Source organism: Sycon ciliatum, chromosome 2, assembly GCF_964019385.1.
Source record: "Sycon ciliatum chromosome 2, ocSycCili1.1, whole genome shotgun sequence".
Lineage (NCBI taxonomy): Eukaryota > Metazoa > Porifera > Calcarea > Leucosolenida > Sycettidae > Sycon > Sycon ciliatum.
In genome coordinates, this window is record NC_088644.1 from 35,329,827 (window position 1) to 35,345,506 (window position 15,680).

The 15,680-nt window shown below is 45.5% G+C and overlaps 1 protein-coding gene across 1 annotated transcript; it reads right to left on the minus strand.

The window, feature by feature from the left end:
* Positions 1-7,479: 7,479 nt before the first annotated feature.
* On the minus strand, positions 7,480-14,787 carry LOC135809823 (uncharacterized). The gene is made up of 5 exons (XM_065323253.1): positions 14,199-14,787; positions 12,060-12,328; positions 10,418-10,605; positions 9,484-9,560; positions 7,480-8,044 (listed from the first exon to the last, which is right to left on the minus strand). Exons 1-5 carry the CDS (start codon positions 14,649-14,651, stop codon positions 7,661-7,663), a joined length of 1,371 nt encoding a protein of 456 aa, XP_065179325.1. The 5' UTR covers positions 14,652-14,787; the 3' UTR covers positions 7,480-7,660.
* Positions 14,788-15,680: the final 893 nt, after the last annotated feature.

Consider the following 15,680-nt stretch of genomic DNA (forward strand, 5'->3'; position numbering starts at 1 on the left):
TAACGCACCATTCAACAGCTTGGAATCCTGACCGCCACTAGTGACTAGGCACTATTCAGCCTGGTCTACACCACACTGTGGCACACAGCTATGAAGTGACATTTTCTGTCCCAGGGGAAACTCGCGGAAAAAAAGGGCACATTTTCGGCCATAACTCTTGAACGGCTGGTCAGATAGGGACACAGTTTTCAGAGAATTTGCAGCTATTCATGCTCTTTCAACTGACGTAGCACTCAATATGAATTTACAAATTCGATTTTTCAGCGAATTTTTGGGTGATGTGCCCCCTTAAGGTAGCAGTACTGGAAAACGGGTGTCAGATTTAGCCAAAATATCAATTTCACGGGAACTGCTTCAAGTGTGATTTTTCTGAAAGAAGGAATACCAAAGGGTCTACAAATGAATTTTTTTGGCATTCGAACCAGCCAAAGCAGAGATATGGCCCTTCAAAAACTGAAAATACCCGTCAAAATTTCAAAATTGCACTGATCAGCTGATCGATGTCAATCTATTTCGAGAGGGTTTCTGTATAATATCAGCGCATCCTTGCCAATCTCGGCCTGATTCACACTATCTGTCCAGCTAAAACCAGTTTAGAGCTGGGCTGAGTGTCGCGATCGCCAGCGCCTGCCTGGCCCAAGCTAGCTGGCCTGGCTGGCCTGCACTCAACCCACGCATTTTCAAAAATGATAAAAAAATTCTTTGTTCTCAAACTGTTTGCCAATGCGACGAGCGTTTGTCAGCGACGTTGGAGCTCTGCACTTGAGTTTTGTGCTGGCGCTACTTGGTCAGGAGACGGGTGATGAACACAAACGAAGGTCGCTCAGCAGGCCAAGGAAAAGCAAATTTCCTAGAGTTACGTCCAAGCTCGTCTCAAATCCTGAAGTATTTGAGCCAATTGAGGGGAGTGAAAGCAAACACGAGTCGCAGGCTGATGGAGCTGGTGAGGGCGTAGAAGATGACTCTGATCTTCCAGCTGATTTTTTATCCAGTGATGCCTCGTGTGATAGCGATGGAGATTAGTCTGAAGAGGATTGCGATGATATTCCATCAGGAATTCGAATTGTTCACATGGAGAGCTTACAGCAATTGGTGACGTCAGCGTGTGTATGTAGTAATTATCAAGAGGGCAACCTGACTATCAAAGATAATTTTCGTCATGGCCTCGCCTCAACAATTAGTTTGCAGTGCGAATCGTGCTGCTCATCAACCAGTGTAGCCCTGGCAGAAAGACACCCACTTGCTAAATTGTACGATATAAACCGCCGCCGCAGTGTGCTTGCCATGCGCCTTATTGGTAGTGGACGAGAAGGTCTGAACAGTATCTGTGGGATATTGGATATGCTGCCTCCTGTTAGCAATTCTGGGCACAGCGATGCACTACACACTGCTGTGGAAACTGATGCTAGGGACAGCATGAAGAGTGCTGCACAGCGTCTTCTTGTTCGGCGAACAACAGTACAGCATTCCCACCCGGAGCATGTTGCAGTTAGCACCGATGGAACGTGGATGAAGCGCGGATTCTCATCAATGTTTGGTATGCCAACTGTTGTGTCCTATGAGACAGAAAAGGTTCCGGACGCGGAGGTGCTATCAAAACACTGCAGTGGATGTGAAACTTGGAAGAACAGATGGCAAGCAAGAAAGATTTCTAATGCTGAGTACGAACAATGGAAATGTTTTCGGCTGTGCTGGAAATGATGAGCTGCTATAAGTTTCACTTGCCAGCTCTGGTCTTCTCAAGTTGGATGAAGAGAAGCAGTATCACAGGAGGAGAAGGTCCAGTGAGGAGCAAAAGTCAGCCAGGAAGAGAAGAAGAGCCATTCGAAAGGGATTTGCTGACACGATACAGCAAGCAGAGGTAGTCACATACATTGCTGGAGGGTTTTCAGAGTGCCAAAAGTTAGTGTTTTTTGGCCTTCCGACCAAACTTTGGTACACTATATCTCCAGACTGGCTCATCACAGCCCAATAAACCTTATATGTAGATTGATCAGTGGAAAATTTCCCAGATGCTGAATATATTTATAAAGCCATAGTTTTTTGTTTGGCGGATGTTAGCTGCCTCAGTAGTAATAATCTTTTTCGACGGTGACGGGCGTCTTCACAGATGATGTTGACTGGGTGGTGCTATTTGTGTCCTATCTCCAATCTGTTCAATTCAGCATCTGCTACTATTGTAGACTGTCGCTTATGATGCATTTTTAACACTTCAGCTGATATTATGTTGCTGCTAGCATGTACCAAAAATCTGAGATGACGGCATTTTTTTACTCTCCAGTGCAGTGAACATTTGGGACGATGCGAAGTAAATAAGTTCAAGGTAGTACTTTTATTAGGTGGTGGCGTGAATCATGAATCTGTGCTCAAAATTTTGTGGGAAAAGATTCACAGACACCGAAGTAATACCCGATTTTAGTTGTGTGTATTTGCGAATGGCATATTCCAGTACTGCTACCTTAAGGGGGCACATCACCCAAAAATTTCATATGGCATTCAATTGACCGTAACTTTGGTGTTTCTCAGTGGATTTGAGTGAAATTTTGACCACACACTCCTGCCACTATGCTGGCCCTCAGGACATGATTTACAAGTTCTTGCGCCTCACTGACAGGCTTTCCAGGCCGGAAAAACTCAAATTTCCGGCATAGTGCTACGGTGTGCGAGCCACCCAGGAGCCAAACAAATGCATTTACATTTTTTTCACATTTTCGTGCCCATTCTGTCCGTGCGCGGGACCCAAACCTAAAACAAGTCCAGAAGCAGCCATGGGTGGTGGGGTACGGCCCCTCAACGTGGCCCTGGAATCTGTCACAAAGGAACGAGTGGGCGTTCTTTCACGGACTCCCACAGACCCAAGTCAATTTTTGAATTTTTTTAGGTTTGGCACGTGCTACGAGGTCGTACCTTTGATACAACATCCAGTGCTGGGACCTCCACAGCAAGCCATTTCCACAGCGCTGCACACCAAATCCAGGATGCCCTCAGAAACCGGCAAAGACTGCCACTAACGTTTCACTACTGCCTAGTACTGAATCCTACCTGACTTCTTGACACGACTCAAACTTGCCAAAGTCACTAAATCAACGTCAACTACAATAATCAAGCCACATATCTGGAACGTCACGAGGGTGCTGGCAAAAGTCCTGCTGCACGGCGGCGGGCTTCGCCCGCCGCCGTGCAGCCCAATACGTGGTTTTTTAACGTGATTTTTTGGACTTTTTTGGACAAATGACAGCATGCGACAAAAAAATCTTTCCTTGCAAGGGCACATTTTCGGCCATAACTCTTGAACGGCTGGTCAGATAGGGACACAGTTTTCAGAGAATTTGCAGCTATTCATGCTCTTTCAACTGACGTAGCACTCAATATGAATAATTTACAAATTCGATTTTTCAGCGAATTTTTGGGTGATGTGCCCCCTTAAGGTGGCAGATCCCCTTTTGGGTCCAAAAAAAGGACCAAAAAATGAAAGTTGTCAGAATGAGGCCATATCCGGCTCATTTTCCTCCTAAAGTGATGAACTTTCCGCTGGTGTAATTTTTTATGCGGTAAACAACACGACGGTTGGGAAATTTTGAAAATTCAAACCAACTCCCACTGCGAATTTGTAAAAAATCAGCTGATCTCCACTTTGAATGCAGTTCGCAAGCGCAATCAATCTTCGTTCCGGTTCACCGCGTGGATCGCGGAGGGTGCCAAGACCGCCAGCTATTTGTGTGTGTGTGCCGTGTTGGCTTTTAGTTGTACCCCGTACCGACCCGTACATCTACTCAGCTCTGCAGTACAGTCAGCTCAGCACTGGTACGGTGTCACTGTCAGCACGAACAAAAAAAATGCAAATCCGCGTCAAAGGAAGTACAGAAAAATTTGGAAATTGGCGTGGCCGCTGTTCTCTGTAGCTTTTGTCTTCTGGTCATTGGCAATTAGAGGAGATAGTCCGCTAACTACAGAGCCAAGAAGCGTGTTTTCTACGGGAACCAGTTCCAGAGCCCCAAGCGCAGAGATCTGGAGAAAGAAAACGAGTCTGCATCTCGTGCTCAAACTGAATGTGACTCTGAGCAATTGGGAGTACCTGACACGTCTCGTAGCTGTGAACCCTTGGCTGGCGATCTGAACTTACTTGCAGATGAGGATACCGAGAGCGCTGGTGACTCCAATGAAGACTCGAGTGAGGAGAGTGGTGAAGTCCTGGATTCTGACAAGCGGAATTTTAGTTTGCAGAAATTAAATTTAATTGCAGAATTTATTGTCCACATCAGCAGTTTGCAGAAAATGTAAGAGCTGGCCTAGTCTCCATAATTGAAGTTGCATGCAACTACTGCACTGCTGTTGCTTCACCGCCCGCAGTGGGAAAGACATCCAGTTATTTTGAATTGAATAGAAAGAGCGTACTGGCTATGCGCCTGCTTGAACGAGGCCGCGAGGATTTCCGGAAATTGTATGCATTCCTCGATTTGCCAACGCCGGTTGCAAAGAAGAACTACCAGCGCCACGTGAAGAATCTTCACCAAGCTGCTAAAGCTACTGCAAGTTTGAGCATGAATAATGCTGCTGAAGTTGGGTTCACACAACGAGTTGCAGCCGGGGAGGAATCGCCAGCCGAAATCGCCGTCACAGCGGACGGAACATGGATGCGACGAGGATACAGCTCCTTATATGGCATGCAGACTGTGATTGCTTGGGAGACACACACATTTTGTGGACGTGGAAGTGTTGACCCGCTATTGTACTTTCTGCACAAGGAAGGAGACTCCCTACGGAACTATTTTGGAAATGCTATCTGCAGGATTGCAGGCTTCGTCACAGCGATGGCCCGTGTTATTTGGGCATCTGTTTGCCACAACGTACAGTCCAAGGATGCCGAGAAATGCAATCAGTTCTGCCCAGAAGGACTCAGGGTGCAGGTGGCAGCAATAGAAGTGTGGATATGGCAATGTTTCTGTGGCAGTTTCTTCATCGTCAAACAACACTATCCCTGTTGCAGTCTTTGAAGAAATTAAACCTGTATATGTCCATCTTGCCGACAAATCCCTCCTACAGGGCTGTGTTCGCCGTGCCACACAGAATGCCAATGAAGCACTCAATGGCACTATTTGACATCTCTGTCCAAAGGAATCGTTCTGTAGCTCCATAACTGTTGAGACTGCTGTGTTCCTGGCAGTGATCGTGTTCAATGAAGACCACAGTGAGCTTGCCGAAGTAGTACAGCGTATGGGGTGCACTGTTAGTCCGTCGTTGGAGAGAAATCTAGGTGTCTTTCAAGAGGAAAACTGTACCACAAGCGTAGAAAGTCGTCAGAAGAGGAGCAAAAGGCAAGGAAGCATTGCAGAGCAATGAAGAAAGGGTTTCTGGATCAAGCACAGCACAAGGAAGAAGAAACATATGCTGCTGGTGGCTTTTGAAAGGTGAAACTGGAGTGTACTTTTTCCTGAATTTGACCCTCTTTTTCATGGACTCCGACAAGCTTGAGCCAACATATCTCAGGGCTTACTTGTCATGGAATCATAATCTTGGGCATTATTCACATCTACGTGAAATTTGCTAGGTGCTAAACTAAACAGAACTGTCAATATCCCAGCGAGGTTCTTCCAACTGGCATGCCTCTGAATTATCTGTAAACATCGCGTTTCTGATCTGTAAAATTGAAAATCACAATGCTCCACTGTACATATGTTTGCAAGGTTTAGTCTAGTTTAGCACCTCGAGCTGTCAGTCTGCATGAGTTCTGAGCAAATTAATACTGCTGGGTACCATTAGCCTCTGTTCTCTTTTGGCTCAATCCTTGCCCTCTACGTGCGATATGAACGCATTTTGGCTGAGAGCAAGTTCGGCACTTCAAGATATGTGAGATGTGTGAAAAATGATTCTGAACCTAGGTATGAACACCCTCAACATCACTGCCAAGTTTGGTTTGGATATTCCTAGCTGTTCATGACTTCTGGTCCAAAGAGTGTAGTATACGGAAAAGGGGAACTGCCACCTTAAGGACGCGAGCACTATTGAACCATTATCAGTTGTATGATGATTGCCTATTTAGGCGTGAAGCTATTGTAACAACGGTGATGCGTGCTGCTCTGTGACTAGTGTGCACTGGGTGATGCGTCGAATGCTTAGGCCTTGACCATCTTGTTGACGGATTATGCTAATATTTTCGTGAAATTATGCTTTTCGCATTGCTGAAAAAATTGCAGAATTATGCTGTTTTTATGGTAAAAGTTACCATATTATGCCGCATTATGCTCACATACGCTGCTAATGCAAAATGGTTCTGTGCAAAATAACAAGGGAATTTTTTTGTAGAGTAGGTTGTACTGTAGTACTAGTAGCAAAAGTTCAACGGGGTCAATGCATCGTCCGACCTGGCTACGACCATCACTGATTGTAGTGGACTGGACATATCATCAAGGCCAAGGGAGTCGTAAACCTACTTCCTACTATCCTAGTGCATCTACTTGTACTTGTACTTGTAGAACATGTTCAACTGTATGGAATTTGATGCGAACAGGCGGATTATTACAATTTTATGCGATTCGTATGCAATTTGCCTCGAATTATGCGATTATTCGATTCTGGAAGGAATTATGCGAAAAATTATGCTAGCATAATCCGTCAAGGCCTACGAATGCTACATCCATAGTTACATTATCATCAACTAACTATTTTATTTATAATTACTTCAAAGAAGTATTTTTATTTAAAGGATCTCCCAGAGGCGATGGCCTGTCGAGGGGATCTCCTGATGCAAATCATGCAATAGAAATAAACAGTGAGGAAAACTACACGTGTTACAGTATATGCTACATAATGAGCAATAAACTACTTAGTGTGTGCGGATTTTGGCTAGCCCACTTCGATGCCCTAACGCCTTGTGCATGCCCTATACAACAGGTATACTTGTACTGTGATCACTTTCTGTAAAAAAAATCTATTTTCCGCTTTGCCATGATTGCTGTGTTTGCTTTCTTTCTATATAAAATAACATGGCGAGCACGGAGACACATTTATATTTTCATGTCATGGTATGCATGCATGGTGAACGTATTAGAACTCAACTGGCACTTGGAACATTATTGTAAGTGAGATGTCTGGCTTAATCTGCATGTATCTACATAGAAGGAAACCAAACATTGGCTGAAGATGATGATACAGTGAAACTTGTCTAGTCGACTGCTCAAGGGACTTTCAAAGTGGGGTCTCTGTAGCAAGGTGGTCTCTTTATCCCAGTGGCATTTGACTGGAAATAGCATCCCTTGGTCCTGGCTGCAGTGATCTCCTGGGACAGGTGGTCGCCTTATCCGAGTGGTCGCCTTGACAGGTTTAATAACTGTACATGCGTCCAGGTGAAGACAAACAGAGAGCCAACATGTAACATGTGTAGCACGGGGACGACAACCCTTGACCTTGGCCTTGGCAGCAGTGATCAGTCGTCTACCTACCCACATACACATTCTCGTCTATGACACATGCAAGGCTGCATACTGGCGGCAAGACTCATTCGTCAAGGCAAACACAGTAAACCCAGTCGGTCACCTCAGCTATGCTGCAACTACACGACCAACGGTGTACTAGGAAAATCTCCACAGCGCTGGACAGCACTCTTGGTCTACTGTCAACAAAAGATCTGGAAAAATCTTTTTGAATATACCTATTTCAAGTACTAGAATAACCTTTGACTCAGATTTGAGCCATAAAATAAATAATACAATATTTGATGAAGTTGATTGTTCCAACTAGAAACACACGCTTCTTGCCGAACTTGACACTTGACTGACTTGACTGACTTCATGTTGATAGCCGCCGAAGTCGCAACGTCTAAGTTCGTACAATCTTTGATATTTAGAAAAACCGTCGATATCCTCAGCGCAAACGCTCCGCCTTTGGCAAAGGCCCTGATCACAATATAGTAGGTCTTGGCGGGGAGAAGAGGGTGCACAACACGCGGGTTACCATCCTCACCACCATCAGTGGCTGCAGCGATGAAACGTGTTTCAATGTCAGGACCATACAGGGTGAGTGCCAGGTCAGCTTCATCGCCAGTCGTCTAAGCAGTTAAAACAACAAACACCGGAAAATCGTCCAGAACACACCTTTAACGCCCCCCCCCCCCCCCCCCCAACGGTTGCACATGCAATGCTCATTTCTCACCCGCATGAGACCCGGAAAGCGAGCTATTCCGCCTCCATCTGGGGTCGCGGGCATTCCTAGTGTGTTTACATACATCCAAGAAACTGACTGGGACCCTGAGTGAAGGCAGTCGAGAAACCTCCTGGCCGGGCCAGCCTGTTTGACACGTGAACGCACCACAACTTTCCGCCTTGGCAGCGTACATATCCCACATGCGCATTCATGACGATATTCCGCCTTGGCAGCGTACATTTCCGCAGTCCCAAATGCATGCTGCATCCCGTCATTCAATGAGGTTGTTAAACTGTCCGGGCAGGAGTGACTGTAGGTGCAGGTCGGGCTGAACTTCTCCATATAACCATGGTTTTATCCACCCATAACCTAGTTTTCAAAGCTGACGGGACTCTTTTATCGGAATTAACTTGTACTACCTCCGCGTCATTAAAATTGTCGCTTCGCACATCGCAATGTTTGTGAGTTTCTCGTCTTAGTCAGACAGTCAGAATCGCTGTTTTCTGTGTTCGAACATTAATGCGACCCTTCCTGCGCAATGTCTACGTTTTACTGAAGCCGTGGTGGTCTCAGACTTTGTCGGAGCTCTCTTCTGCACCAAACAAATCCATTGCTCTCCTCACTATTCCGCCCCAGAGCGCGTATCGTTTTTTTCTGGTTTTAGTGCCGTCCCACATTTTTCCCGTGTGCATATATCAAGACTGCAAGCTTGGGTATAATAATCCTGGTATCTCTCCTGAATTCTAAATTCTGAAGTTGACGATGGCAAGGACAAAGTGTTCTCAAATTCCTAAAATGCGCTACGTGTGGCGCATGTTGCTGGGAATGTAGTAGGTCTGAAAACACCAACAACATCAGTAAAGCGTTTGCCAAGGACAGAAGTTGCGAAACTGCTTACCCTATCTCGCTGGAAGGTCGTTGCAGTGTACTTGAAAAATTGCTACTTTGCCCTAATCGCCTGCCACCTGGAGGCATGGATCGCATGAAAACGAAGTTTCTAGACCTGAATTTGAACGCCCGTGCTGAAGGGTCTGCCTCAAACTCTGATGAAGACGTCAACCTTAGCTGCAAGTGCAGCGAAGCGGGAGGTCACAAACTAAAGCTTGGTCCGTCGACAATGCTCTGCCTCAATTTCTAGCTGATTTCTTTGCCCTTCGAGTGGACAAATTAAATTCGAAAAATCGCTCTGGGTAGGGACAATTTTAATGACGCGGAGGAAGTACCCAGAACGTCTAGAAGCACATCTCTCTCTCTTTCTCTCCCTCCCTTCCTCCCTACCTCTCTCTCTCTCTCTCCCCCTCCCCCCCCCCCCCCCATGAAAACACACATCTATCACACACATACCTCGATTGTGTACTTTCTTTTTTCTTTTGGATCACTTGTGAACGTGAATTTCATTTCCTCTCCAGGGCTGATGTGATCTAGAGGAAACAGCAAAGTGCAAAATAATAGGAAGTTGGGCCTTATGGCATCTCTCCGAGACTGGTGCGAATCACTCGCAAAGCTCCAGTCCTGGTTCGATGCAGTCAATCAGCATGTTGATATCGTACGTACGGAATTGAGCAAGCAGCTGATATACTCTATCAAGCCGCGGTGATGCAGCCAGCTGTTTTGTTCTACCATGTGCACAGGGACTGTGTGACATCATAGACTCATGAATATCAGGCACGTAGGAGCAAATTCACAAACACATTACAAAATTGTATATATAGGGACACTTCCCCCATCAATGCCTTTGTAAGATGTTCAGTTCATAGGCCAGCGAAACAAAAACTTCTTGGGACGATTTACGGCCATTGCAACGGAAAGTGCTTCTACTGCAAATATCAATGATTCACAGCTCAGCGCACTAAACCAGCATTGAGCGATGCGCAGCTAGTGCGTAAGATCTCATTCATGCTAAGCAAGGGATTTTGAAGACAGTGCCTATTGTCAAAGTTTCAAAAAATAGCAGTGCTGCTGCTGCTGCTGCTCAATGGCTGAACCTGACCATCCTGTAGTGCTATAAACTGCAAAACAGAGAGTGCCAGAATTCTGTCTGGTTTGCCTCAAAGTCATCTGCCTTTGTGGAAAGCCCCCGTCTCGCAGTTAAAAGACGCTGCCTTGGATGCTTTGTGCCGATATAGACATGCCTTGTTGTTGACTTGACCGCATAGGGATCAGTTCAGCCAATCAATCTGAGCTCTGGGTTAACTGGGTTATTCTTAGTGCCAGCAGTCGCCAGCAGTTGTCTCAGGAATGGAGATGAATGTTTTATTAAAAGGGAGGGTAATCTTACTCTTTGACTTGTCAGCATCTTCAGGCAGAGTCTGCGGTTCTTCCTTTGGTGGTGCTGGCTTTGTGCCAGGAGGACCGTAGAGTTTCCTCACAACGAGTTTGTCCGTCGGTGAAAGCTCTGATATCACGGGAAAATCAGAATCCTGTGTCGGCCTCCCATCAATGCTCAATATCAACCCTTTAGGAAATCTGTGCACGACAACCAACAGTTTACGTACAGAACACGGACAGAAGTCAAGAAATCAAACTACTAATAAGTTAAACAAACAATAAGAGAACTGAAAAAGTGTTTTTTTAAACTCTTGGACAGCCTGAAACCTCTCTGTTTTACTAATATGTTATAAATATAATAATATGTTCATCCTTGCATCGAGTCAAGAACTTGGTTTTAGCACTGAACTCCCACTACGATGCCTTTAGCCGATTGGCAAATGCTTTCACTTACTAATACTTGACTTCACCGCAATCTGTTCAACCAGACACTAAGAGCCCTGCTGATAATAAAGAACACGATTGAAACAGCTAGTTGTTCGAAGATTCAGTACCAATATATTTAGTATGATTTCACCTCGAAGCATGAACTTAATCCAGCCTATATGGTGCTTGGTCCTGCCGCTGATCCCGAGACCCATGGTCGGGGGAGGTAGGCCCAAATCACCACCCATGGTCGGAGGAGGTAGGCCCAATTCACCAACACGCTGCGCCGGTTTCCCGCTCTATAGTCATGTCTCCCCATTGGTTCAGTCTTCCCATTCCGTTCCCCGCTGGACTGTGTATTTCAGAAAGAAAAATAAAATAAAAAAATAAATAAAGAATGGACTCGGATGGAGAGCCAAGGATAAATATATATTAAATAAAAAATGGACCAAGGAACTACATGTAAAAGTTACGCTATAATGTCCACTAACACCACCAGTTACTAAACGGCTAGTTAGTTGTAGGACGTCAGTACCGTCGGTCAGTGTCGTGAGCTGATTGTTTCGTACCTGGTGGTGTTAGTGGACATTATAATTATAGCGTAACTCGTAGTTACTTGGTCCATTTTATATTTAATATAAATTTATCCTTGGCTCTCCATCCAAGTCCATTCTTTATTTTATTTTTTATACTGAAATACACAGTGCAGCACTTCATTTTTTTATTTACAGGTGGAATCCTGATAATTCGAATATGGCTTAATTCGAACATACCGCTTAATTAGAAGTGTTTCCAGGATTGATTTCTGTCAATTCGATTCCCACATAAAGTTTTCTGATAATTCGAACCTCGAACCGGACATGTCCGGTTAATTCGAAGTTCCACGGATTTCACTTTCATAGAAAATGTGTGGGATTTGTGCTGATAATTCGAAGTAAGCAAAGTGTAATTCGAAGTTCACTATACACTGTAATGATCAGTTCAGTTTGCATGAGCAGGCTGTGCTGGTCAGTTCAGTATCCGTGAAATCTGTATCTAAGGTCCATAGCGCAACTCTACGTGAACATGGGAGCATTTTGACATACATATTGTGTTGTGGGTTCATGTTTGGATAATTAGAATGTCCGGATAATCAGAAGATTTTTCCTGGCATTTGGAGATTCGAATTATCAGGATTACACCTGAAATATAAAAAGTAAAGCATTGAGTTACATGGAGACACTTACCTATAGTGCATGATGGACTGCATGTCGTATGTAGAGCCTGTAACATCATCCGCCTTGAACGGTTCCAGGATTTGTCTCTGGATCTGCTCCTCATCCCAGTAGTTTGGTGACCCCGTGAACTCTGCCATCACCTTGGGCACGTTCCAGAGCACAATGCCCTTGATGGGTGACTGGTGTTCGTGCAGTAGACCAAGCACGTGACCAAATTCGTGGAGTACAGTTGACTTGTCAATCACAGCAAGGTTCATCGTGCACTCATCTTTAGGAATCTGAAAACGCGCATGCCGGGGAAGGTGAACGAGAGAGAGAGAGAGAGAGAGAGAGAGAGAGAGAGAGACAGAGAGAGTGTCACAGTGTGCGTAATGCATGCATCTACGTGACTGGCGCTCGACCTACTGTTGTGGACATGGAAATCCGGTCGCACGTCTAGCGGCCCCAGGGTGCTGGCCATGCAGCCGTGGATAAGCGGTACACACATGCAATTTATGCGCTGCAGCGTGATAGTCGCATCGAATCAACATGTGCCCTTCACGCAGCGTTCTGTACGCGCTGAGGGCGCCGGCCCCGGTCAATCGACCGGATTTCCATGTCCATGACAGTACGTAGCTAACTGAGCTATACGTAACGTTGCGTTCAGGCACAGCCACTAGTCTACGGTACCGGCGCTAGTGACATGTCCACTCACGCGCGATGAAAATACAGTATTTTTTGCTGGACTCGACTACGCTGTACAGACTGTCAGTGTACTGTGCTTGTGCAAGGACATCAAAGACAAAGCGTGGACAGTAGGCATGTCGCATACATGTACATCAGGGGCGTGCTCGGCCCCCCAACTAGGGGGGTGCACGGGAGCCGAGGGGAGCCCCCCCCCCCCTCGGCAATTTTCTGCAATTTGTTTGCAACCTTTCTTGAATTTTAGAGCATATTTGCATACATTACAATTGCAATTACCCAGATTGAAAATGTTTGGGGGGTGCACGTGCCCCCCCCGTGCCCATCGCCGAGCACGCGCCTGTACATGTATGTATGTCCAAAGTGGAAACCAGTGTTTTCATCTTGGTCTTGAAGTGGGTGCTTTGGTCTTGGACTGGAGTACGAGCGGCTGTTTGTGTTGTTAGTAAAATTACTGTTCAGGTTTGTGGTTTTGAGGACAAAGGCAATGAGTTTTCAGCAGAAGACTTTGTCGGCTCTCTGGGAAAAAAACAGCGTGAAATTTCTGACGGAGAGTCGGATTCTTCCGCCACCGGCACTGCTGAAGGCAGCAGCCAAGTTGAAGTTCAAGACTGTGACGAGCCAAGTTTCACAATAGAGGACGAAACTGATGACGAGCCCGCTGCAAAAAGATTGACTTTTGGTGAAGATTATGACTTTTCCGACGTTGGCACACTCTATGATGACGAGAATTGTCGGTGGAAACTCTGTCCACGCACTGCCCCTTTATAAAACAAAGGTGGCGATCGCCAATCAACACTGGACACCCACCAAGTCCTTCCCTTATCCAGTCAGTAGCTTATTGCAAAATGGGGGTCGGAACTTTTTGGAAACCACCTTTTTTTGACCCGGTGCACGCGCCTGATGAAGAGTTCAAAGAGCACAAGCAAAGAAGACATCTGAGGGTGATAGCGTCCCTCATTGGGCACAACTCTACATGACTGCAGTGTTACCACTGCCCGTATTTGTCCGTATTTTTACGGAAAAAAGATGTTTTGTCCGCAGTACGGATTTCAATCGAATTATGCCGGAAAAAGCGTTTTTGTTTTCCACTCGGCGAAGTGTTTTGGTAGTCATAGAATGCTTTGGAGTTTGGACTGAAGTGTAAAAATGCAACGAAGTTTTGCTTAGCGGAGGAAGTATACAGGTGAGAAATTACAGGAAATTCAGCAAGTGCAGCCGGTGTGACAATGGACATGCATGTGCAAGTCTGTGTGTATTGTTTTTTTTCCAAATTACACTAATAATCAGTGAGAATATTGACCTGAAAAAACGAGTACGGAAAACGCTGAAAAATTCCGCAAAATGGCACTGGGCAATACGGATGGGGGTAGAGGGCACTTGGTAACACTGTGACTGTACCTGCTTGTATGTATGCATACATGATCACGTATCATTATTGCACACGGGAACTGTGGCATGACTTACCCTCAGTGCATCCGTCCCCACACGGGAGTACGAGCCCTCCTTTTCCTTGAAAGACACTCGCACTTCCGAGTCGCTTCGATCTGTCACTTCAACGAATGAAATACTACAATGTTGGCTCCATTCGCTGGCAATGGGTAGCACTCGATCACGTTTCGGATGATCTTCAGTAAAGTACACTTTTATAGCCTCGGACTTCTTTTTCGCCCAGAGGTTCTTTGTATCCTTGTTGGCCAATGCAAACTGGGGTTTCACCACATTCGTACTGTCCTGACTCGGTCGCCTTTCAGCTTGGGGCTCAGTCCCACCCGATGCGGCCACTTCGTCCTGTTCGTCCGACTCTTGCTTTGAAGAGTTAGCGGCACATTCAGCTTTGCGCTGTTCAACATCTTGTAGCTGATCGCGTTCATCGCCAACCTCGTCGCTAGGTAGAAACACTGGATTGCGGCACCACATGACCGCTTTCTTCACAGCACTCAACACGACTGACGTTGTATCCGTGCTATCGAAATGGAGCAGCAGTAAACTTATCTAGGTCGCTAATACTATGGGTAAAATGAATACTTGCTTTTACTATCAGTATCTGAAAGAGAAAAAAACTGTCTCTACAGTGATCATGTACATGACTAATTGAACTACATTATTTTTACAAACGCCAAAGGGCCAAAGGCAGGGCCGGGAGAGATTGAAGAAAATCCGAAAATGAGTCACCTTGTCACCACAAGGCGCTAATTCTAGTCTGTACTGACTGTAGACTACTAGTACTACTACCAAGAGTCCATAACGGCAAGAGTATGCAACTGTGATTATGGGTGCATGCGTACGCGTGGCGCGCTGCCTAGGCGCCTTCATTACCATGATTACGTAACTAAGTTACTTGCCTTCATCACGCTCTGAAAGCATGCATTCAAACTCTCAATTTCTCGCACGAGCCCATCCGTTTTTGCTCGATTCGTTCCAGTACCTACACAATCTCTGAATTCTGATGCGTCTAGCACATCTCAATTCTAAAATCCACCGGGAATCCACAGGAAAACTACACAGACTACCCTGTTATTATTCATTGCAAAAGAACACCGAAAGGCCAGACCGCATGGTGAAGACAAATGTCTAGACTACTGAAGGATTCTCTGAATCCTTGTGCCATTAACAAGAGGCAGGATGAGCGCGTTACGGGTTGAGTTTGTCGAAAACCAATTGTACTTCATCATGTGTGAAGGGGTTTTATGAAGAAATATTTTATGAACCAGTGTACAGAGATGGTGCTTATGACGAACGGAGAGAGGAGAAGTGTGTGCAAGTCGATAAAGGGCATCCGAAGGAAAACATCGATCCTTGTTGTAAAGAATTTTAAGTGTAAATCTATGGTGGACTTCTAATTGGTTCAGAGTTGTGTCAGAAAGGCCACACCAAGCGGTATCGCAATAGTCGAATATAGGGAGAATATAGCACTGATAAAATAATAGTTTACGCTGGATGGGCAAA

What these genes read in the sequence shown, in the direction of transcription:
- LOC135809823 (XM_065323253.1), bottom strand. Translation starts at nt 14,651, where the DNA reads ATGTGGTGCCGCAATCCAGTGTTTCTACCTAGCGACGAGGTTGGCGAT. An exon ending in CAGTCCATCATGCACTATAG is followed by an intron (nt 10,606 to 12,059) that starts GTAAGTGTCTCC and finishes TGTCGTGCACAG; the next exon opens with ATTTCCTAAAGGGTTGATAT. An exon ending in AGATGCTGACAAGTCAAAGA is followed by an intron (nt 9,561 to 10,417) that starts GTAAGATTACCC and finishes TGTTTCCTCTAG; the next exon opens with ATCACATCAGCCCTGGAGAG.